This window comes from Bactrocera oleae, chromosome 2 (genome assembly GCF_042242935.1).
Source record: "Bactrocera oleae isolate idBacOlea1 chromosome 2, idBacOlea1, whole genome shotgun sequence".
NCBI lineage: Eukaryota > Metazoa > Arthropoda > Insecta > Diptera > Tephritidae > Bactrocera > Bactrocera oleae.
Genome location: NC_091536.1, coordinates 47008702 through 47034985, shown reverse-complemented (window position 1 = coordinate 47034985; position 26284 = coordinate 47008702). Strand labels below are relative to the sequence as shown.

At 34.6% G+C, this 26284-nt stretch overlaps 1 protein-coding gene across 1 annotated transcript in view; it reads left to right on the top strand.

Moving 5' to 3' along the window:
- Positions 1 to 24518, top strand: part of LOC138856246 (mucin-17-like) — a 150111-nt gene extending 125593 nt beyond the window's left edge. Inside the window, exons 2-5 of the mRNA XM_070106689.1 lie at positions 1020 to 1163; positions 1240 to 2112; positions 14720 to 24007; positions 24087 to 24518. Of these exons, the coding sequence (XP_069962790.1) occupies positions 1020 to 1163; positions 1240 to 2112; positions 14720 to 24007; positions 24087 to 24109 (10328 nt within the window). The 3' untranslated portion in view covers positions 24110 to 24518. The remainder of the gene's footprint in view (positions 1 to 1019; positions 1164 to 1239; positions 2113 to 14719; positions 24008 to 24086) is intronic.
- The last annotated feature ends 1766 nt before the right edge of the window (positions 24519 to 26284 follow it).

The window sequence follows — 26284 nt, the reverse complement described above, 5'->3', positions numbered from 1 at the left end:
AGCACCAAGAAAAATATTACGTGCATTACAAATATCGTCGACGCCAGCTTGCGACCAGGTGGAAGGCTCTTTCAGCTGCGGAATGCAAATGCCGTTCGGGCATCCTGGAGTCGTATTTTAAGCAGATTCTCTCAATTCAAACTGACATCGAAAGATTGGATGCTGATGATGGTGGACGTGCTGACCTGGAACAACTTTACATCACAACTAAATTGGTTATCCAATCGCAACTGGCAGAATATAACAACGTTTCACTTTCGGACACAACTTGCGTGGTACAATCGAGTTCAAAACTTCCACCACTTAAGCTTCCTACGTTTGATGGCAAGTATTCAAATTATCAAAATCTTATCACCTCGTTCAAGCAAATAATTGATCGTGAATTCAGTTTAACTAATATTGAAAAATTCATCCATTTGCGAAATTGTCCCCAAGGTCAAGCCTTAGAAACTGTAAAAGCGTTTCAAGTGACAAATGAAAACTATCCGAAGGCGTTAGAACGGTTGAAGGTACGGTATGATAACAAAACACTAATTTTTTTGGAAGAAATAAATTCGGTTTTTGATTTACCAGCAGTTATGAAACCAAATGGCATTCAGCTAAGAAGTTTAATTGATAAAGCTTCAGCTATTTATGGTTCCTTGACATCGCTAGGCACTGACAGCCAAATATTGCAAGCTATGCTTATTCATTTAATTTTGCAGAAGTCTGATGAACAGACAAACAAAAAGTGGAAGGAGTCGCTAGATTTCAGAACGCTGCCATCATAGGAGAATTGCATCGCAGTTTTGGAAAGACACTGCCAATACCTGGAATCACTGGACTACACGCATGTTAGTAGCTCGTCAACTCAAGTTTCTAACAAATATTCCTCTTCGAAATCAAGGAATCAACCAAGAGGCTATACATTTTCCTGCTCCAATATATCGTTTAATTTCTGTTCAAGTAACAACCATCAGGTTTTTAATTGCGAACGCTTTAAGTCACTGAACATTACTCAACGTTTCGAACATGCAAAGAAAAGTGGACTTTGCATCAATTGCTTATCAAAGGCACATCGAGTAGCCAATTGTCCATCATCACACAGGTGCAAGGTTTGTGCACGACAACACCACAGTTTCCTCCACCGTGGTTCTACTCCAGTCCTACAAACACCTACTCAGGTATTTGCATCACAAGAGGCAGTCGCGCATACACACAGGAATAATTCATCGTTGGATAACGTCATCCTTGCAACAGCAAAAATTTTAGTTCGTGATGCATCGGGGAGCTACAGATTGGGTACAGCACTGCTAGATTCCTGTTCACAGGTAAATTTTATCACAGATGATTTTTCGCAAAAGTTGCTTCTGCCAAAAAGTAAGCAAAACATACAGATTCAAAACATCGGTTCATCGTCGACAAATATTAAATTCAAAACATCAACTAATATCAAGTCGCAAGTCACTGGTTTCGAACTTCCATTGACTTTTTGCATTACATCGCACATTGCTTATCAACCAGATCCTGAAATCAATATTTCAACATGGAGTATTCCACACAATATAGCGCTCCCCGATGATGAATTTTATATACCAAAGAAAATCGACATGTTGCTGGGTACAGAAACGTTCTTCAGTCTTCTATCTGTAGGACAAATCAATCTTGGATCTAATTTGCCAATCTTGCAAAAAACACTCTTAGGCTGGATTGTTTCGGGACGCTATAAGACGGGCAGTAACAATATATCCAACCCATCTTGTTTATTTTTAGCCAATGAATCTTTAGATGCCAAATTGGAAAAGTTGTGGAAATTGGAAGAAATCACTACCATACCAGAGGCATGGACTCGTGAACAACAGAGTTGCGATCACATATACAATTCAACTGTGTCAAGAAGACCTTGCGGCAGAATAGTTGTCAAATTACCTTTCAAGGATGATCCGACATGTTTGGGCGAGTCATATACTACGGCATTAAAACGATTTAATGCACAAGAACGTCGATTAGCCAAATCACCACAATTAAAAGCACACTACGTTGAATTTATGAGCGACTACGAGAGTTTGGGTCATATGAGCGTTGTAAAAAATCCAAATCTCAGCGAACCGCATTATTATATACCACATCATTGTATGCTAAAACCTACAAGTACAACAACAAAGCTTCGAGTTGTATTTGACGCTTCCTGTCGAACCACATCCCAAAAATCATTGAACGATATTCAGATGGTTGGCCCTACAATTCAATGCGAACTTTTTCTTCTTCTTATTCGTTTTCGATTCCACAGGTTTGCACTCACTGCCGACATAGTCAAGATGTATCGCCAAGTATTAATGCACGAAGATGATCGAAAGTTCCAGTATATTCTGTGGAGAAGTTCACCAACTGAAGATATTCGCACGTATCAACTAAATACTGTTACTTATGGAATGGCGGCTGCACCATATCTTGCTATACGGAGTTTGTTATATCTAGCTGAACAGCATTCAGAACAATTTACAATTGGCGCAAAAATCGTGAATTCATCATTCTACGTAGACGACCTACTCTGTGGTGCTGATACTCTAACCGAACTTGCACAGATAAAGCAAGAGGTAATACAACTGTTAGAATTAGGACAGTTTAAATTAACAAAGTGGCATTCCAATTATCATCAATTCAGAGAAGACGACTCTATAAAGGATCTAAACGTAGATACATCTATCACTAGTACACTTGGACTAAAATGGAACCAAAATCTTGATTGTTTTGTTTTTTCATTCGAAGCCAAACTACCACTGACTGGTCGACTTACAAAACGTTCCATCCTTTCTGTTGCATCATCACTTTACGACCCACTTTGACTTTTAGTTCCTGTTATTGTAACATCAAAAATTTTGTTGCAAGAAATATGGCTACTAAAGTTGGATTGGGATGAATCTGTGCCACAGAACATCGAATTTGCTTGGAAAAAATTTATTAACTGCTTATCGGATCTTTCACAAATTAAAGCTGCGCAATATATTCTCGCTTTCTCAAGAAATGTGGCACTACTACTACCATTCGCCTACTCACTGCGAAGTCCAGAGTGGCACCCACCAAAAAACCATCGTTACCCAAATTAGAACTTTGCGGCGCTCTTCTTCTTGCTCGTCTTTTAGCAAAAATTAAACCAACAATTTCTAACAAATCTTTTAACATTTTTCTTTGGACAGACTCACAAATAGTATTACATTGGCTTAAGATGCATTCTGCAACACTTTCGACTTTTGTTGGTAATTGAATTTCGGAAATTCAAGATTTACCCAAAGGCGCTTATTGGAACCATGTACCAACGCATTGTAACCCGGCGGATGTTGCCTCTAGAGAATGTACTGTAAAGGAACTTGTTAATTCAATATGGTACACCGGACCAAAGTTTCTATACGAAAACTCAGATAAATGGCCAAAGAATAGCTGCGATGATATCGACATGGAAGTTGTCGATAGGGAGAAACGAAAATCAGCATTCAATACAATTGTTAGCACCAATTACATTTTGGAAATTGTGAATCAGCGGAGTAACTACACCAGCAGCCTTCGATTAATAGCTTGGATGTTCCGCTTCATCAATAAATTTCGGCATGGATCTAATCTTAATGACTCATTAACATTTTAAACAACAAGAGTTACATCACGCCTTTCTTTGCATAATTTGGAATATTCAACACATACATTTCGCTAATGAAATTCATCTTTTACATAAAGAGCTTACGATAACTGGCCCGTCTCGTTATTTAAATCCTTTTCTCGAGTATATCGAAGGATTTCAAATACTCAAAGTTGGAGGTCGATTGGAATCAGCAGATATTCCAGAAGAAAGGAAACACCCAATGCTGTTGCCAAATAAAATCAATTTTTGTTGTGCATTACGTTCGTCATCTACATCGGAAACACTACCATGCAGGACCAAAGGCACTCGTAGCACTGATAAGATTTCAGATTTGGATAGTCAATGCGCGCGATTTAGCAAGACGTATCGTCAGATCATGCACACATTGTATACGCTACAAGCCAAAGCTGATGAACCAAGTAATGGGACAGTTACCTGTCGAGCGTTTAACCCCATCTCGTTCTTTTGCGCGGTGTGGTATTGATTTCTGCGGACCAGTCAACGTATATTTGCGTATTCGAAGCAAAACACCTTTTAAAGCGTACATTGGGATCTTCGTTTGTCTAGCGACAAAGGCGGTTCACATCGAACTAGTATCAGATATATCCACGGACTCATTCTTAGCGTCATTGAAGCGCATGATTGGAAGAGTAGGTCTACCCTCTGACATCTTTTGCGATAACGCAACAAATTTTGTGGGTGCTTGCAACAAACTAGCTGAATTAAAGTCATTTTTATTTAAAACCGAAAACAAAGATGCAATTGTAAAATATTGTACTAATGAATTTATAAATTTCAATTTTATTCCTCCAAGAGCACCTCATTTCGGCGGTATTTGGGAGGCAGCAGTCAAATCGACTAAGGGTCACTTCAACCGCACCATCAAAAATGCAAGACTCACAGCTGAGGAACTAACAACAGTCCTGGTTGAGATAGAAGCTGTATTAAATTCTCGTCCAATAACACCAATGTCATCGGATCCAAATGATTATGAAGTATTAACTCCGGGGCATTTTATTATTGGTAGTTCACTTAGGGCACTCCCAGAGCGGAGATTGTCAGCTAACATCAGCAACGTACAACGATGGAATCAGGTCACAAGCATTAAACAGATGTTTTGGAACAGATGGTCAAATAAATACATACACGAACTTCAAGCACGATCAAAGTGGTTTACAGAGCGGCCAAACATCAACAACAACTCAATGGTTATCATCCATGAAGACAATTTACCCACAAAAATGGCATATTGGAAGAGTTATAAACTGTATTCCATGAAAGGACTCTAAAGTGCATGTGGTGGACATTCGAACAACGAAGGGAATCATTCGGCGACCAATTCACAAGCTAGGCCTTCTACCTGTTTGAAGTGCCTTTCAACGGGGCTGGGATGTTGGGTCACCGAGAACCAATGCATTATACGGTCATATGTTCTATATATTTTTGCTATTTCTTGTTCTCTACTTATTTGCCCAATATTCAAGGGCAAGCATTAGAAGTCATTCGCCTCAATGCAGTTAATAATTGTATTTGCATTGTGTACATACTTACATATTTATTGCTTGCTTGCGCTTGCTTTGTACACTTATGCTACCGCTATGTTTTCGTCCACGCAATTATATGAATATTTGTTTGTGCACATTAGCTAGTCCCATTTAACATATACTAAGCTTAATATGTAAGCAGCCTCTTGTAATGCTGCGTTCCCATTTTTTTATATTTCTCTTTTGTTAATAACTACATTATATACGAAGGAACAATAGAGTAAAGTATGTAGGTACGTGGATTATTCTCTATTTATGAACTGTTTTTATATAACTTACATACTTATGTATATATGCACTAATAGAAAACGAAACTATGTACTTAGCGGAAATTATGTATTGAACGGAATGCAATATTGCTTAGAATATTATTTAAGGAGAAGAATTTTGAAAATAAAAAATAGTCTAATCACTGACCACACATAGCATCATTACTTCGATCTTTGTATTTTATCGCTGTTACAACTTCGCTTAAATATTTCGCTTTTTCGATATTCACGCGGCTACAAAAAAAGCTTTGTAGTCCTACAACTAGGTTTCAGTAAAAGAATATTGGAGCCAGGCATTTTTCATTACTCTGACAATCCTGTGGATATAACAAAAATAAACACAATATCCGTTGAATGTAATATCATCAACGGCTCATATATAAACGAAATATCTATGCATACAATACATCAGTTTTCTCTTAGAGTTAGCCCAGGATATAAAATCTGAGAAATACCAACTAATGTTATATATTTACCAGCTAATACTCATCAAATAAGCACTCTAGTTGTTAAAGTTGTTGATCAAACTGGTGACCTGATTAATGTTCGTGGAGGAGATATATCAATAAGACTACATTTAAAACCTATCTAAAGAAATAAAAGATAATTTTTAATAAAAAGCAGCTGCATACAGATTTTATGAATAGTTTTCAATCATCCTCAAAAGTATTGGCTACAAACACAAAAAATCTACGCTCTAAAGAGGAAAATTCTCTTGTTCAACATAAAATTGATTTAACCCTATCGAATAAGGAGTTTCTAATAAGTCTAGGATTTAATTTGAAAAAATGACTGATATAATAAACGTTTTGTACAAGCCCATTTTTGATAATAGCATAATAAACAAGTAAGGAAGGGCTAAGTTCGGATGTAACCGAACATTTTATACTCTCGCAAAGTCAAATGGTATACTCGTTTTATATTTCTTTGTGGATCTTGTCGCCTTGTTCTATGTTGACCGATATTTTCGTTAAAAAGTCAACTATAGGTACTGGGGTCCACATATTCAGTACCTAGGAGCTTGGACAGTTTTGGTTCAATTTAGACAATTTTTGGTCACAAGGTGGCATACTTTAATCCCATCATTCACGTAAAGTTTTACCCCGATAGAATCATTGTTGCTTGATTTGCATAGTGGAAATTAAAAGAATCAATGGGAATTTAAAATGGTGTCACATGGAAAATAGGCGTGCTTGTAATCTGATTTCGCCCATTTTCGCACCATAACATAGAAATATGAAAACAATGTTATGAACTGAATTTGGTTAAAATCGGTTAAGCAAATCCAAAGACATGGATTTTCACCTACAAGTAGGCGGTGCCACGCCCACTATCTAATTTTGACCGCGGTTCCTATAAAGTAATCTCATACCATCTCTGAGATAAAATTTAATGTCTCTGGCTTGTTTAGTGCTTGATTTATGGCGCTTTTAGTAGTTTTTAACAGTACCGTTATATGGGGAGTGGACGGGGTTGTCACCTGATTTCACCCATTTTCCCACTGTAGGTAGAGGGGCTAAAAACATTTGCTTTCAGTGAATTTTGTTATTATACCTATCTATTATTTATTCAGTGGTATAGGAGATACACACATTAAACTTATTAGGGGGCGGAACCTTCGATTATGCCCATCTGCAATACCAACCGTCTTACGGTAATAGAAAACTTGTGTACCAAGTTTCATAAAGATATCTCAATTTTTACTCAAGTTACATCTTGCACAGACTATCATAGCTAAATACCATACTTACAATCGTTCAATCGCCATACAAAATCAAGATCTGTATGTGCTACCAAATGAAGGTATTTTATACATTGAGGGGTTCATATCAAATAGTGATTCACTAGTTTCAAAAACTGTACAGCTGCTAAATAATTGTATGTCCTATTTATTCGAGGAGATACGATATGAAATAAATGGAATAGAAATTGATCGCACAAGAAAGTTGGGTATTGCAACAGAAATGAAAAATTATGTATTTCTTAATCTGCTTGGATTTGCTGAAGATTTTGATAAAATTATTGTTAATTGTAAACATTGTAACAATTAGTTTTAATACGAGCTAAAGAAGATGATGACGTTATGAAGACAACTACAGACAAAGAAAAGCTTACATTAAAACTTTTAAATATTACATATAAGTTTCACATATTCAACTTTCAGACTCATATCGATTAACTATGTTGAGAACAATTAATAGTAAACAACCACTAAACGTTTCGTTTAGAAGTTGGGATGTCTACCACAACTCCTCTCTACAGAAAAGCATCTTATGGAATGTTAAAATGGTTGGTGAAAATGAAAGACCTCGCTATATTCTTTTGGAATTTCGAAATGAAAATAAATGTAAACATTGTGACTTATTAAATGTTAGAGTACACCTTAACTCCTCTACATATCCATATGATGATCTTAATATAATATTAAATTTGAACGAAATCGGTATGCTCTCTTATATGACATGTATTTGAAATTTCAACAAAGTTATTATGGGCGCACTCCACAACCACTTTTATCACCTAATCAATTTGTTGAAACTGCTCCAATAATTGTTTTAGATGTAACAAATTAAAATGAATCAATAAAGAGCGGCCACATCTATATTCAGATTGAGCTAAAATGTATGAATATATTTCATTTAAAAATGTGGTTAAAAATTATTTAACAAGAAAAAACGTTAACTTCGGTTGCGCCGAAGCTATAATACCCTTCACAAAGGCCCCTTACTAGAACTTGATTCCGAACGTTCAATTTGTATGGCAGCTATATGCTATAGTGGTCCGATATCGGTCATTCCGACAAATGAGCAGCTTCTTTGTTAGAAAAGGACAGGTGCAAAATTTCAGATCGATAGCATAAAAACTGAGGGACTAGTTTGTATATATATATAAAGACAGACGGACATGGCTAAATCAACTCAGCTCATCATGCTGATCATTTATGTATATATTTTATAGGGTCTCCGACGTTTCCTTCTGGGTGTTACAAACTTCGTGACAAACTTATTATACCCTGTTCAGGGTATAAAAATGAGTGAAAATTTTATTCTTAACCACAATATTTTTATTATCACACTTATCAAAAAATTCAAGAAGTGCTTATAGGTACTATAAGTATTATACTTGTTACTATTAAAGCTCAGCTCAGCTCTACTTTAAGTCCTTCAAACCACAGCGTTGAAAATGAGTAGCACCCACATAATAAGAATGAAGGCGATTATTGTTAGAGATGGGCTCGATATGAACTCATTCTCCCGTTGGCAATCTATCCTTGAGGATAGTAATCAGCGTCAAGAGTTGCTTGATGGCATCAAGACCGAATTCCTGGCGTACCTGAGTTAACAGCCAGATTTTTCCTCTAGCAGCTTATAAATGGACTTTGAGGACATTGATTTGAGTGATACGGAGGCGGGGAATATGGCGGTATACGTATCTCTTAGTGAAAGAAATATGGGAGAAACCCTTGCAAATGGGGAACTATAATTTTTGCAGGGAGAAATAAAACTATCTTTAGTTTATTGCAAAAAAAAATTAAATTTAAATATAAAATAAAAGTTATTTTTATTTAAAAAAATTAAGTATTTCCAGATGGAATTTATTTACAATGTATACAGCGAAATTGGTTAAAAATTTTAGTATAAGCGTCCTTAATGTTGCAGGCTTCCTCATCCAGCAGACGGCGCACAAGTGTCTGGGACATCTCTACAATTAGAATTCGATCATATGCAGTCGTCGTAATGTTCACCGAAACGATTCTTTATTTTTCTTAATTTATCTCTATACTCGATTTTTGAATGAATATCCAAAAGTATTTTCTTCTGTTCTTTAAGCAAAATATGTTCAAAGTTTTTTAGAAAATTAAATATATCTCTACTGCTGTCGACGACATGTCTTGGATTATTGAATTTTCATGTGCAATGTTTGATAATAACGATCAACATTAATTATTGTTGGGTTTATATCGTATGAAGCGTGCTCATTTAATGCTTCTCGTTCATGTAATTTATCCGTATTGTTTTCCGAAAATTCAAAGAATTTATATTTAGAGTACGCTTTACATAATTGCTATAATAAGAGCATTTAATTTGAATTTCACAATTATCGTAAACTAAATTGAAATGTCGATGGAAAACACCTCGACTCTCAAGAATACCTCCAATTATCTTCTCCTTCTCAACTAAATCTTTTTTAAAAGCGTCAATAGCATCGAGTATGGTGTATACACTTCTTTTCGCATTATATGACTCATTTCTTTGATCGGAGTAAGTTGGTCTAAAATATCCCGAAAGACTTTCCGTTGTTGTTGTTGATGTTTTTATTAATGATGAGTTCTGCTCAGGGTAACTTTTATCAATCAATTGTATTGTTATATTTATTTTTAAACGAAACGAAGTGTTTGGAATATTGTATTCAAAACTAGCCCGTTTACTATTTTCAAAATTTCTAAAGCTGCTTATACTTGTATTTTGATTTTTTGATAAATTGACTATAGTAGTAGCTTGTTCCATAACTTAAATACAACAGGTGTAGTAGTAGAATTTTTATTTAATAAGTCAATTTCATCTCTTTACTATATACGTCTAACGTACGTTATATTATACAATGACCATTTTATTCAATATGTTTGTCTATAGTTTTTAACATCAATTATTTCTACATTTGGTCTTTTATATGAATTATCCTGGACTAGAACCTTTTTAATGCCACCATTATTTAGAATTCGTTCAGTTTCAAATTCACGAAATTCAAAGCACTTGATACTCAACAGTTTTTCAATATATGTATCTACTGCCATACAAGTAAGTACAACGAATCGGTATATCATATTATATCTTGAAATGTTGATAAAATGCTTGTTTTGCCTCAATGATTCCTCCAATATCAGATTCCTTTTCAATAATCTCTCTACGAAATGCCTCTATAGCTTCATCTATAATAAAAATTCTCATGGGCTTCCCTTCAGTTGTAAAGTCAACTATAAGGTGCAATTCAAAAGTTTCAGGACTTTTATTAAAAAACGAATATTATTTGTTTTTTTTTTTTTGAAAAATGTATTGGTCGTCTTCAAAATAGTCTCCTTCCACCTGAATACAACGTTTTGCACGTCCAAGAAGGTTATCGAATGACTTTTTTATGTCATTTGTCGGTATAGCGTTGAGGATGGCGGTCGTCGCCTTTTGGATGGCATCAACGTCAGCATAGCGGTTTCCTTTCATGGCCAAATGTAGTTTTCCGAACAAATAAAAATCGCAGGGTGCCATATCAGGCGAATAGGGTGAATGGTTGATGGTATGAATGCGATTTTTGGTCAAAAATCTGTCTGATTCTGAAGTCTTTTTCGTGTTGTTTCAAAGTGTGCGGAACAAATCGAGCACAAACCTTTCTGAGGCCCAAATTTTCTGTCAAAATACGATAATCGACGCTGCGGATATTGATAATTCCGATTCCATATATTTAATCGATGATTTCGGCTCTTTTTTTAATGAATTCATGCACAATTTCCGTGTTTTTTTCGTTCACAACATCTTTTGGCCGGCCCGAACGTTCGTCGTCTTCCAAGTCCTCCCGTCCCTCTTGAAAACGTTTAAACCACTCGTGAATGCGGCTACGGGGTAGACAATCATCGCCGTAAACAAACAAAGTGAACCTCTTTTAACGCATTATGAAGAAGAAATTGAAGTGTTTTTAACAACGTCATCATCGTCGTCCTCATCATCAACCCTCATTATAGAGATTACACAACCATCTCCAACCCCTACAACAATCACACCATCGTCTATACAAGGTACAACAAAAAAGTTCCAGGACTTTTTAAACAACGCGGCTTCTAGTGGCGCCATCTGTCTGAAATCGTTATCCCTCAATTGTGTATTCTTCAGTGTTGTCGTATAAAATTTATATAACAGCTGACTTGTATAACAGCTGAGATATCGCGCTACATGTCACATTACGTTTGTAGTGTCGGTCGGAAAATTAGCATCGAACAAAGAGCCAATATTAAGTTTTGTTTTAAACTTCGTAAAATTTTTACCAAATCTCATCAAATGATGAAACAAGTTTATGGCGATGATTGTCTATCTCGTAGCCGTATTCACGAGTGGTTAAAACGTTTTCAAGAGGGACGGGAGGACTTGGAAGACGACGAACGCTCGGGCCGGCCAAAAGATGTTGTGAACGAAAAAAACACGGAAATTGTGCATGAATTCATTAAAAAAAGAGCCGAAATCATCGATTAAATATATGGAATCGGAATTATCAATATCCGCAGCGTCGATTATCGTATTTTGACAGAAAATTTGGGCCTCAGAAAGGTTTGTGCTCGATTTGTTCCGCACACTTTGAAACAACACGAAAAAGACTTCAGAATCAGACAGATTTTTGACCAAAAATCGCATTCATACCATCAACCATTCACCCTATTCGCCTGATATGGCACCCTGCGATTTTTATTTGTTCGGAAAACTACATTTGGCCATGAAAGGAAACCGCTATGCTGACGTTGATGCCATCCAAAAGGCGACGACCGCCATCCTCAACGCTATACCGACAAATGACCTAAAAAAATCATTCGATAACCTTCTTGAACGTACAAAACGTTGTATTCAGGCGAAAGGAGACTATTTTGAAGGCGACCAATAAATTTTTCAAAAAAACAAATTATATTCGTTTTTTCATAAAAGTTCTGAAACTTTTGAATTGCACCTTGTATAGTATTCCATATGTTCTTTAGGTGCGGAAAAAACTATTCAATGGCGTCAATATAAACATGCGCAAATATAAATAAACATTCGCATTTATTTCCATTAGTTCATCTACCTGACCTTTGCACTCATCATTAGTAGTGGTATATTTGATTTTTGCTTGAACGTTTGGAATTATCTTCTTTTGGTATTTTAAACCCCATTCAATCAAATTTATTTCTGTCTTCATTTGACGTGCTAGATGGAATGGAATGTTTCCCAAGGATCATGCCAAATTCATTAAGCTCATTAATTTCAAAGAAATATATGTAAGTACATTGTTTTAATTATTATTTTTTTGAATCTATGACTAAGTAGCCGTGTAAAGTTCTGGTTTTATTTTGTTTGCTTTCCAATTCTATAAGTTAAATTTATATAAAATTATAAATACATCCTGTGTCCACTATAAAGGTTACGGGCGTGTTATTAGACCGCACTTGGTTAAGATGCTGGGAAGCTCATTCCAAATGGTACGCCCAAAAAAGTACTGCCTGATTCAAATTGTTCTTCATATGCGGAAAAATCTACATATTCTAAGTCTTCTTGTTTAGCCTGATTGATATTTTGCTATGCAGTCACATTTTGATTACTGGCTACTCTATTTTATTCATTCATATTATTTGGATTGACAAAATTGCTATTTACAGCATTATTATTTCTAGGGATTTGTACAGACCGCCTGAAGTTTTCCAAGTTCATTTGGATGAAAATCCTTGGTTAAAAGTCGTTCCTCTGCAGGTTGTTGAAAATCCTTGGTTAAAAGTCGTTCCTCTGCAGGCTATCGCCTTCGTTGCTTACAAGTTAGTCGTGTTGTTGTTATATAATGTGTAGAATTCAATCCAAGCATGAATGCTCTGACTGCTTCTAGGTTGGCATAGTCCTTTATAGTTCTCACAATTCATAGGGCCCTGTAATATTTCGGATGTTGATTGAAGTCCTTTATTGCTTCCATGAAAGTCCATATTAGCGATCTCCATGATCTGTATTGCGCTTTATCCCCGTAAATTTTTGGCAATGATTTAAACAATTCTAGATCAATGTCTTTTGTCATTAATGTGGAGTTATTCATTGTTCTACTGAAGCTAATATTTGGGTGAATTCTTCATGTTGCTTTGGCATATTTTATTTATTTATTTTTCAGTTATTATATATTATTTTATCCTTTATCCATCACCGCAATTTAAAAAACAAAATAGCTTTTTCGAGAGCACTTGTTTGCATTTTTTATTGATCTAAAAATTTAACTGTTTATTTGGTGTGATGACGAGATACACAATATTGTCTTGCCTCTGGTGGGGGACTAAAGTTGATAGACACGTCATTGATTGAGAAGTATTTCATTCTAATTTTATTTTACTAAATTCCTCGCTTATATACTATTTTTAGAATCTATCTTATCTACCTAAATGTGCGTATGTATGTGTATATTATTTTTTCATGTGCATGTGTATTGGATTATATAAATAATATGTTTTTTATCTGCAAGCTCTTGATCTAGGTAAATATATTTTGTATTGTTAAGTGTTGATTGCAAGTGTATTGCAGGACAAAATAATTATTTTGAATGAGTGGACTGTATTATAGTTAGGATTAACACATATACGTCAGAAGTATATTGGATACATACAGAGGAGCCTCATAGGAGCCGGTGCAAAAATCGGACAATTTTATGCTTTACATTATTCCGACATTCTTATGAATGAATGACACATTGTTAATATCGGCTAAATTGAACTACAGCCACACCTACTTCAAATGTATGCCAATTTTAAGTTTCATGTGATTCAATTGCTTTACAGTATATAAATTGAGAGCTAATTTCGTCTAAAAAGTGTTCAAATTGGACGATAAATTTTCAATATCTATAGAAATGTACCCCAGAGCCTGCGGATGCCTTTTTATCGAGAAAATCGAGCAATCCATCAGATATATTCTAGAAATTCAGGGAACTTCTCTTCCCGATAATAATGAGCCGTATATATACATATGTACATCTATTCTAGGGTGGATTAAAAAAGATCGAATATTTTTTTCGGTTGGTACTCTGAAGAATAGGTTCTTAGACACCTCTGCAAAAATCTGTCCAAGTATGGGGTCTTTATTGTAACGGAAGGGTCCTTCGCCTTACAGTTTTCTATTTTTTTCTTATTATCAGATAGAAAAGTTCATATCTCGCTTCCAAGTACTTGAAAAAACATATCGTTTAACAGGTTTTGTATTTCCAACAAAATATTCTATTACGATTTTTACATTTCTTATATTTAATATAATATGAACTAATCGAAGAATTGGAGCTAGATTGAGTCAAAACAAATTTTCCTATTGGTATTGTTCCTACATATTACATACACTAGCAGAAAATGTCTGCGTACAACCAAAACGAATAATTGAAAATAGCAATAAATTACTTAATGTTATTTTGCTCTGATAAAAGGTAGATAAAATATATTTTTAACAAAAGAAAACAGGACATAAGTATGTACGCAGACTTTTTCTGCCGAGTGTGTGTGCCTCAAAACTTTGAAATCTCTAACAATTATCTTTTTTTTACAGGCATTCACATTTCATCGGATGAGTTAACCAAAACTGGAGTGAAGGACAAAATTAACATTCAAAACGAGCAGAAAATACTGCAATCAATTATAAAATTTGAGAAAGGGATTGGTCTTATACAATATCGAGCATTGCCTAACAATTTGGCACAAAACGAAGACATAACCGCAGTTTATAAAAATAAAAAAGATTTTGAACAAATCAATGATGTAAAGCAAGCTCTCGCAACTGCTCCTAAAAGCGAAAATGAATGTGAGCCTATTGATGGCATGCCTGATACTATAAAATGCATAACATATGGAAAGTCATTCAAAAATTTGGTTTATAAGGAAAACATAAAACATGTGTATGAGAACAAAATTTATTCTGAACCAACTGATGATGTTAAAGAGGTTTTCACATCTAAAATGAAAGCAGATAAAGAATATGCGCCTATTCGTAGTGTGTCTGAAATTTGCCAACCCACATCACATGGAAAATCGCGTAACAATTTGGTTCAAATGGAAGACGTAACTCCTCTATATGAGAGAAAAAATTATTCTGAACCAATTATTGATGTAAAAGAAACTTTCCCATCTGAGGTCAAAGCAATGAATGAATGTAAGACTATTGATGGCTTATCTGATTTTTCAAAAGTCATAACACATGAAAAATCACTTAACAATTTGGCTCATACGAATGTGATAATTACAGAATATGAAAATCAAAATCATTCTGAACCAACTAATGATATAAAAGAAACGGTCACATCTGCCACTAAAAAGAAAAATGAAGGTGAAGTTCTTAAAGGTATAACTGATATTTTAAAACCCTTAAGAAAAGGAGAATCGGGCTTCAATTTGGTTTACACGGAAGACGTAACACCAGTACTTAAGAAGTCAGATATTTCTGAATCAACTGATGATGTAACAAAAGCTTTCATAAATAAAAGGGAGCCTATTGATAGCATATCTGATATTTCACAACCCATATCAAAGAAAGAATCGCGTAACTCTTTCGTTGACAAAGAAAACGAAAGCTCAGTTCAAGAGAATAAAAAGTATTCTGATCCACTTTATGATATAAAAGAAAACTTCACATCTGCAATCAAACACAGAAGTGAATCTAAGCCTATTGATAGTATCTCTGCTATTTCACAACCCATATCACATGGAAAATTCCGTAAAAGTTTAGTTCACAAGGAGGATGTAACCACAGTTTATGAAAATAAAAATCATTTTGAACTAATTGATGATGTAAAAAAAACTTTCGTATCCCAAATCAAAAACGATAAAGAAGATGCGTTGATTGATAACATTTCTGATATTTCAAAATTTTTAACTCATGGAGAAGCGCATAACAATTTGGTTCACAAAGAAGACGTTACCCCAGTTCATTACAATAAACACTCTTCTGAGCAAATCTATTATGTAAAAAATGCTGAAACATCTGAGGTCCAAAACGAAACGCCTAAGAATTTGGCACAAAACAAAGCCATAGACGAAAATTATAAGAATATAAAAGTTTTTGAACTAGTCGTTGATGTAAAACAACTTTTCACAGATGCAACCGAAAACGTAAATGCATGTGAGCCAATTAAAAGGATATTTAATATATCACAAACCATACCACAGAGAGAATCGCCTAACATGTTGGCTAATAAGCAAGACTTAACCACACCATATGAAACTAAAAATCATTCTGAACCAATTAATAATGCAAAAGGAATGCTAAAATCTGCAATGAAAAACGGAAATAAATGTAAGCCGATTGAAAGCATATCTGATATTTCACACCCCATATCACAGAAAGAATCGCGTAACATTTTTGCTAACAAGGAAGACGTAACCACAGTATATAAAACTAAACATCGTTCTGAACCATATGATGGTGCAAAAGAAGCTTTTACATCTGCAACGACACACGGAAATGATACAATATATGATATTTCACAACCCATATCACAGAGAGAGTTCTGTAACATTCTGGCTAACAAGGAAGACATAAGTACAGTATATGAAACTAAAAATCATTCTGAAACAATTGATGATGCAAAAGAAAATTTCACTTTTGCAATGAACAACGGAAATGAATGTGATCCTATTGAAAGCATATATGATATTTCACAACCCATATCACAGAAAGAATTGAGTAACATTTTGGCTAACAAAGAAGAAGTAACCACAATATATGAAATTAAAAATCATTCTGAGCCAATTGGTGATGCAAAAGAAGCTTTCACATCTGCAATGAACTACGGAAATGAATGTAAAACTATTGAAAGTTTATCTGATATTTCACAACCCATAGCACAGAGAGAATTGAGTAACATTTTGGCTAACAAGGAAGACGTAACCACAGTATATGTAAATAAACATCATTCTAAACCAATTGATGATGCAAAAGAAGCTTTAACATCTGCAATGAAAAGCGGAAATGAATGTGAGCCTACTGAAAGCTTATCTGATATTTCACAACTCATACCACAGAGAAAATCGTGTAACATTTTGGCTAACAAGGAAGACGTAACCACAGCATATGAAACTAAACATCGTTCTGAAACAGTTGATGGTGCAAAAGAATCTTTTACATTTAATATGAAAAACGGAAATGAATGTGAGCCTATTGAAAGCATATCTGATATTTCACAACCCATATCACATGGAGAATTGAGTAACATTTTGGCTAACAAGGAAGACGTAACCACAGTATATGAAATTAAACATCGTTCTGAACCAATTAATGATGCAAAAGAAGCCTTCCTATCTGCAATGAAAAACGAAAATGAATATGAGCCTATTAAAAGCTTATCTGATATTTCACAACCCATATCACATAGAGAATTGAGTAACATTTTGGCTAACAAGGAAGACGTAACCACAGTATATGTAACAAAAAACCATTATAAACCAATTGATGATGCAAAAGAAACTTTCACTTCTGCAATGAAAAACGGAAATGAATGTGAGCCTATTGAAAGCATATCTGATATTTCACAACCCATATCACATAGAGAATTGAGTAACATTTTGGCTAACAAGGAAGACGTAACCACAGTATATGTAACTAAACATCATTCTAAACCAATTGATGATGCAAAAGAAGCTTTCACATCTGCAATGAAAAGCGGAAATGAATGTGAGCCTATTGAAAGCTTATATGATATTTCACAACTCATACCACAGAGAGAATCGTGTAACATTTTGGCTAACAAGGAAGACGTAACCACAGCATATGAAACTAAACATCGTTCTAAACCAGTTGATGATGCAAAAGAATCTTTTACATCTACAATGAAAAACGGAAATGAATGTGAGCCTATTGAAAGCATATCTGATATTTCACAACCCATATCACAGGGAGAATTGATTAAGATTTTGGCTTACAAGGAAGACGGAAACGCAGTATATGTAACTAAAAACCATTATAAACCAATTGATGATGCAAAAGAAACTTTCACTTCTGCAATGAAAAACGGAAATGAATGTGAGCCTATTGAAAGCATATCTGATATTTCACAACCCATAGCACAGAGAGAATTGAGTAACATTTTGGCTAACAAGGAAGACGTAACCACAGTATATGTAACTAAAAACCATTATAAACCAATTGATGATGCAAAAGAAACTTTCACTTCTGCAATGAAAAACGGAAATGAATGTGAGCCTATTGAAAGCATATCTGATATTTCACAACCCATATCACAGGGAGAATTGATTAAGATTTTGGCTTACAAGGAAGACGTCACCACCGTATATGAAACTAAAATTCGTTCTGAACCAATTGATGATGCAAAAGAAGCTTTCACATCTGCAATGAAAAGCGGAAATGAATTTGAGCCTATTAAAAGCACATCTGATATTTCACAACCCATATCACAGAGCGAATCACTCAACATTTTGGCTAACAAGGAAGACGTAACCACAGTATATGAAATTAAACATCGTTCTGAAACAATTAATGATGCAAAAGAAGCTTTCACATCTGCAATAAAAAACGGAAATGAATGTGAGCCTATTGAAAGCATATCTGATATTTCACAACCCATATCACATGGAGAATTGAGTAACATTTTGGCTAACAAGGAAGACGTAACCACAGTATATGAAATTAAACATCGTTCTGAACCAATTAATGATGCAAAAGAAGCCTTCCTATCTGCAATGAAAAACGAAAATGAATATGAGCCTATTAAAAGCTTATCTGATATTTCACAACCCATATCACATAGAGAATTGAGTAACATTTTGGCTAACAAAGAAGAAGTAACCACAATATATGAAACTAAAAATCATTCTGAACCAATTTATGATGCAAAAGAAGCTTTCACATCTGCAATAAAAAACGGAAATGAATGTGAGCCTAATGAAAGCATATCTGATATTTCACAACCCATATCACATAGAGAATTGAGTAACATTTTGGCTAACAAGGAAGACGTAACCACAGTATATGTAACTAAACATCATTCTAAACCAATTGATGATGCAAAAGAAGCTTTCACATCTGCAATGAAAAGCGGAAATGAATGTGAGCCTATTGAAAGCTTATATGATATTTTACAACTCATACCACAGAGAGAATCGTGTAACATTTTGGCTAACAAGGAAGACGTAACCACAGCATATGAAACTAAACATCGTTCTGAACCAGTTGATGATGCAAAAGAATCTTTTACATCTACAATGAAAAACGGAAATGAATGTGAGCCTATTGAAAGAATATCTGATATTTCACAACTCATACCACAGAGAGAATCGTGTAACATTTTGGCTAACAAGGAAGACGTAACCACAGTATATGAAATTAAACATCGTTCTGAACCAATTAATGATGCAAAAGAAGCCTTCCTATCTGCAATGAAAAACGAAAATGAATATGAGCCTATTAAAAGCTTATCTGATATTTCACAATCCATATCACATAGAGAATTGAGTAACATTTTGGCTAACAAAGAAGAAGTAACCACAATATATGAAATTAAACATCGTTCTGAACCAATTAATAATGCAAAACAAGCCTTCCTATCTGCAATGAAAAACGAAAATGAATATGAGCCTATTGAAAGCATATCTGATATTTCACAACCCATAGCACAGAGAGAATTGAGTAACATTTTGGCTAACAAGGAAGACGTAACCACAGTATATGTAACTAAACATCATTCTAAACCAATTGATGATGCAAAAGAAGCTTTCACATCTGCAATGAAAAGCAGAAATGAATGTGAGCCTATTGAAAGCTTATATGATATTTCACAACTCATACCACAGAGAGAATCGTGTAACATTTTGGCTAACAGGGAAGACGGAAACGCAGTATATGTAACTAAAAACCATTATAAACCAATTGATGATGCAAAAGAAACTTTCACTTCTGCAATGAAAAACGGAAATGAATGTGAGCCTATTGAAAGCATATCTGATGTTTCACAACCCATAGCACAGAGAGAATTGAGTAACATTTTGGCTAACAAGGAAGACGTAACCACAGTATATGTAACTAAAAACCATTATAAACCAATTGATGATGCAAAAGAAACTTTCACTTCTGCAATGAAAAACGGAAATGGATGTGAGCCTATTGAAAGCATATCTGATATTTCACAACCCATAGCACAGAGAGAATTGCGTAACATTTTGGCTAACATGGAAGACGTAACCACAGTATATGTAACTAAACATCGTTCTGAACCAATTGATGATGCAAAAGAAGCTTTCACATCTGCAATGAAAAGCAGAAATGAATGTGAGCTTATTGAAAGCTTATCTAATATTTCACAACTCATACCACAGAGAGAATCATGTAACATTTTGGCTAACAAGGAAGACGTAACCACAGTATATCAAACTAAACATCATTCTGAACCAGTTGATGATACAAAAGAAGCTTTTACGTCTACAATGAAAAACGGAAATGAATGTACAACTATTGAAAGTTTATCTGATATTTCACAACCCATATCACAGGGAGAATTGATTAAGATTTTGGCTTACAAGGAAGACGTCACCACCGAATATGAAACTAAAAATCGTTCTGAACCAATTGATGATGCAAAAGAAGCTTTCACATCTGCAATGAAAAGCGGAAATGAAATTGAGCCTATTAAAAGCATGTCTGATATTTCACAACCCATATCACAGAGCGAATCACTCAACATTTTGGCTAACAAGGAAGACGTAACCACAGTATATGAAATTAAACATCGTTCTGAACCAATTAATGATGCAAAAGAAGCCTTCCTATCTGCAATGAAAAACGAAAATGAATATGAGCCTATTAAAAGCTTATCTGATATTTCACAATCCATATCACATAGAGAATTGAGTAACATTTTGGCTAACAAAGAAGAAGTAACCACAATATATGAAATTAAACATCGTTCTGAACCAATTAATGATGCAAAAGAAGCCTTCCTATCTGTAATGAAAAACGAAAATGAATATGAGCCTATTGAAAGCATATCTGATATTTCACAACCCATAGCACAGAGAGAATTGAGTAACATTTTGGCTAACAAGGAAGACGTAACCATAGCATATGTAACTAAACATCATTCTAAATCAATTGATGATGCAAAAGAAGCTTTCACATCTGCAATGAAAAGCGGAAATGAATGTGAGCCTATTGAAAGCTTATATGATATTTCACAACTCATACCACAGAGAGAATCGTGTAACATTTTGGCTAACAAGGAAGACGTAACCATAGCATATGTAACTAAACATCATTCTAAACCAATTGATGATGCAAAAGAAGCTTTCACATATGCAACGAAAAGCGGAAATGAATGTGAGCCTATTGAAAGCTTATATGATATTTCACAACTCATACCACAGAGAGAATCGTGTAACATTTTGGCTAACAAGGAAGACGGAAACACAGTATATGTAACTAGAAACCATTATAAACCAATTGATGATGCAAAAGAAACTTTCACTTCTGCAATGAAAAACGGAAATGAATGTGAGCCTATTGAAAGCATATCTGATATTTCACAACCCATAGCACAGAGAGAATTGAGTAACATTTTGGCTAACAAGGAAGACGTAACCACAGTATATGTAACTAAACATCATTCTAAATCAATTGATGATGCAAAAGAAGCTTTCACATCTGCAATGAAAAGCGGAAATGAATGTGAGCCTATTGAAAGCTTATATGATATTTCACAACTCATACCACAGAGAGAATCGTGTAACATTTTGGCTAACAAGGAAGACGTAACCACAGCATATGAAACTAAACATCGTTCTGAACCAGTTGATGATGCAAAAGAATCTTTTACATCTACAATGAAAAACGGAAATGAATGTGAGCCTTTTGAAAGAATATCTGATATTTTACAACTCATACCACAGAGAGAATCGTGTACCATTTTGGCTAACAAGGAAGACGGAAACGCAGTATATGTAACTAAAAACCATTATAAACCAATTGATGATGCAAAAGAAACTTTCACTTCTGCAATGAAAAACGGAAATGAATGTGAGCCTATTGAAAGCATATCTGATATTTCACAACCCATAGCACAGAGAGAATTGAGTAACATTTTGGCTAACAAGGAAGACGTAACCACAGTATATGTAACTAAAAACCATTATAAACCAATTGATGATGCAAAAGAAACTTTCACTTCTGCAATGAAAAACGGAAATGAATGTGAGCCTATTGAAAGCATATCTGATATTTCACAACCCATAGCACAGAGAGAATTGCGTAACATTTTGGCTAACAAGGAAGACGTAACCACAGTATATGTAACTAAACATCGTTCTGAACCAATTGAGGATGCAAAAGAAGCTTTCACATCTGCAATGAAAAGCAGAAATGAATGTGAGCTTATTGAAAGCTTATCTAATATTTCACAACTCATACCACAGAGAGAATCATGTAACATTTTGGCTAACAAGGAAGACGTAACCACAGTATATCAAACTAAACATCATTCTGAACCAGTTGATGATACAAAAGAAGCTTTTACGTCTACAATGAAAAACGGAAATGAATGTGAGCCTATTGAAAGTTTATCTGATATTTCACAACCCATATCACAGGGAGAATTGATTAAGATGTTGGCTTACAAGGAAGACGTCACCACCGTATATGAAACTAAAAATCGTTCTGAACCAATTGATGATGCAAAAGAAGCTTTCACATCTGCAATGAAAAGCGGAAATGAATTTGAGCCTATTAAAAGCATATCTGATATTTCACAACCCATATCACATAGAGAATTGAGCAACATTTTGGCTAACAAGGAAGACGTAAGAACAGTATATGAAACTAAACATCATTCTGAACCAGTTGGTGATGCAAAAGAAATTTTCACATCTACAATGAAAAACGGAAATGAATGTGAGCCTATTGAAAGCATATCTGATATTTCACAACCCATATCACATAGAGAATTGAGTAACATTTTGGCTAACAAGGAAGACGTAACCACAATATATGAAACTAAACATCGTTCTGAATCAATTAATGATGCAAAAGAAGCTTTCATGTCTGCAATGAAAAACGGAAATGAATGTAAAACTATTGTAAGTTTATCTGATATTTCACAACCCATATCACAAAGAGAATCGCATAATATTTTGCGTAACAAGAAAGACGTAACACTATATGAAACTAAAAACCATATTGAACCAATTGCTGATGCAAAAGAAACTTTCACTTCTGCAATGAAAAACGGAAATGAATGTGAGCCTATTGTAAGCTTATCTGATATTTCACAACCCATATCACAGGGAGAATTGATTAAGATTTTGGCTAACAAGGAAAAAGTAACCACAGTATATGAAATTAAACATCGTTCTGAACCAATTAATGATGCAAAAGAAGTTTTCTCATCTGCAATGAAAAGCGGAAATGAATGTGAGCCTAATGAAAGCATATCTGATATTTTACAACCCATATCACAAAAAGAATTGAGTAACATTTTGGCAAACAAGGAAGACGTAAACACAGTATATGTAACTAAATATCATTCTGAACCAGTTGATGATGCAAAAGAAATTTTCACATCTGCAATGAAAAACGGAAATGTTTGTGATCCTGCAAATAGCATAAATTATATTTCACAACCCATATCACAGAAAGAATCGCATAATAATTTGGCTAACAAGGAAGACGGAACCACAGTATGTGAAAGTACAAGTAATTGTGAACCAAATGATGATGTAAAAGAGGGTTTTGCATTTACACTAAAGAGCGAAATAGAAGGAGAGCTCTTCGATGATACATTTCACGAGACATGTGAAAGAAAATCTGTAGGATTGGAAGCAGTCGCTACTTCGCACGAACAAGGTGTGTATGATACAACTTTAATGTGACATACCTATGTACAGAATTATAGTTAATGAATTTTATTATCATTATAAACAAGTATCCAAATTTATACTCTCGTAAATTGCAAGGATCAAAGCCGGGGATATACATCCAGGTATTGGAAAAACTTTATTTTAAAGAAGTAAAGAAGACCTAAGTTCGTGTGCAACCGAACATTTTATACTCTTTCAACTTGCAAGGATCAAAGTCGGGTAAATACCTACAGGTATTGACAATATTGAAAAACTTAGCAAAAGGGTTCCCCTTCATTGGTCGACGAAATCGTGAATGGATTAAAAAAAAAAATTGGTATCATATTAACTTATTTAGAAGGTCATAGACTCACTTAGTTGTTTTACTATATTTTCCCTCTCGTCAGTAAAAATTAAAATTAAATCGTCAATAATATATAATATTATATACACACATTTGTTATATAAACTCAACCAAAGAGGCTTAGTTTAATATATTAAGTTGATGTGAAAAACGTCAGCCAATAGATCGAAATTCATTATATATTAGGGATATGAGGTTCATAAGCAATTTTATAAATATATATACTCTCTCAATTTCATTAAAATAACTCCCAGGTGAATTTTGATTTGGCTGTGTACATTCGATTATCGATACTTTGTTTTTGTTATAATTATGAGCCAATTTCGATTAATAGTTTGTTTTTGACAACAAAAAGGTTATTCACGTTTTTGTGTGCTCTTCAATTTTTCATAAATTTTTCTCAATTTTGAGCAAAAGCAACGTCGCGTTAGTATCGCTCAGGAGTTGTTGAATGACGTCAACAACGATCCGGGTTTGCTCAAACGGCATAACTGGTGCAAAACGTGGGTATATGGTTAAGACATCGAAACAAAGGCCCAATCACAATCATCCCAATGGAATCTGTCAGATTAGCAATAGACCGAAAAAGGCACGCCAAGTTCGATCAAATGTTGGGTTTTGCTCAGTGTTCTTTGATTACAATGGTGTGGTGCATCATGAGTTCCTGCCAAAAGGTCGTACAGTTAATAAGGAATACTACAGGAAGTTATACAACGTTTGATTGAAGCGATACGGCTCAAACGATCGAAATTGTGGAAAAACAAATCGTGGCTTCACGATTAGGCAACAGCTCTCACATCAATGCTCATTCGAGTTATTTTTGGCCAAAAAAAAACCGAAATACCGTATTCACCAGATTTGGCTCCCTGCGACTGTTTCCTATTCCAAAAGCTGAAGACCCAATAAAATGAAAGCGTTTTGCTACAATTAATGAGATCAAGTCAGAATCGAAGAAAGAGTCATAGCGATAAGAACATTTCAGAGGTGCTTCGAGAATTGGAAAAAGCGTTGGCACAAGTGTATTATATCCTAGGGAGATCACTTTGATTGAATAGATACTGATGAATAAATAAGTACTTTTCTCCTGGACATAAGGGTATATTATTATCAGAGAAATATTTTCCCCGAATTTCAGAAATATATCTCATAGATATTTTCGACAGAAAGTCATATTCGGTATGTGGGGGCTTGAACAGTTATAGTCCAATTTTGACGATTTTTAAACGGCTCTTATGACGCGCTCTTGGTGGTGCAGCTGCTTATTGATTTATTGTGCTTTTAGTAGTTTTTAACAAAACCGTTATATGGGGAGAGGGCAGATTTTATAGAATTTGTTCTAAGCAAATTTTTTATTGTAGCGTAAGTGATTTAGGAGATATGTACATTAAATTTATTAGAGGGCGAGGGCACATCCACTCTTTCAAAATTTTTAGCGATAGCCTGTGGCAAATTACAATTTTAAACCTAATTTATTGCTTAGTTATGGCATTTGATAGGTTTTTAAATAATAGCGTATTGTGGGCTTAGAAGTGGTTCAATTTCATTAGGATATCTTTTTATTCAATTACAGCTTCCACAGACAAACGGACAGACAGCCACTCGAATTTAAACTCGTCTCCTTATCATAATCAAAATTTAAACTGCAGATGCCCTTCCCTAATGTGATCCGTGATACCAAATAACAGTCTTGTATCTTATTGTGTAGCTTAGTTACGGCAATTTATTTGTTTTTGATCAATGAAGTTTTGTTTACGGCACCAAGAAACATGTGTATCAAGTTTTATAAAGATATCTCAATTTACTCAAGTTACAACTCGTCTGTTCATCGTGATCATTAATATATATATAACCCTATGTCTAACCCGATTAGGTTTAGGTGATACAAACAACCGTTAGGTGAATTATTAAACTCTGTAGAAA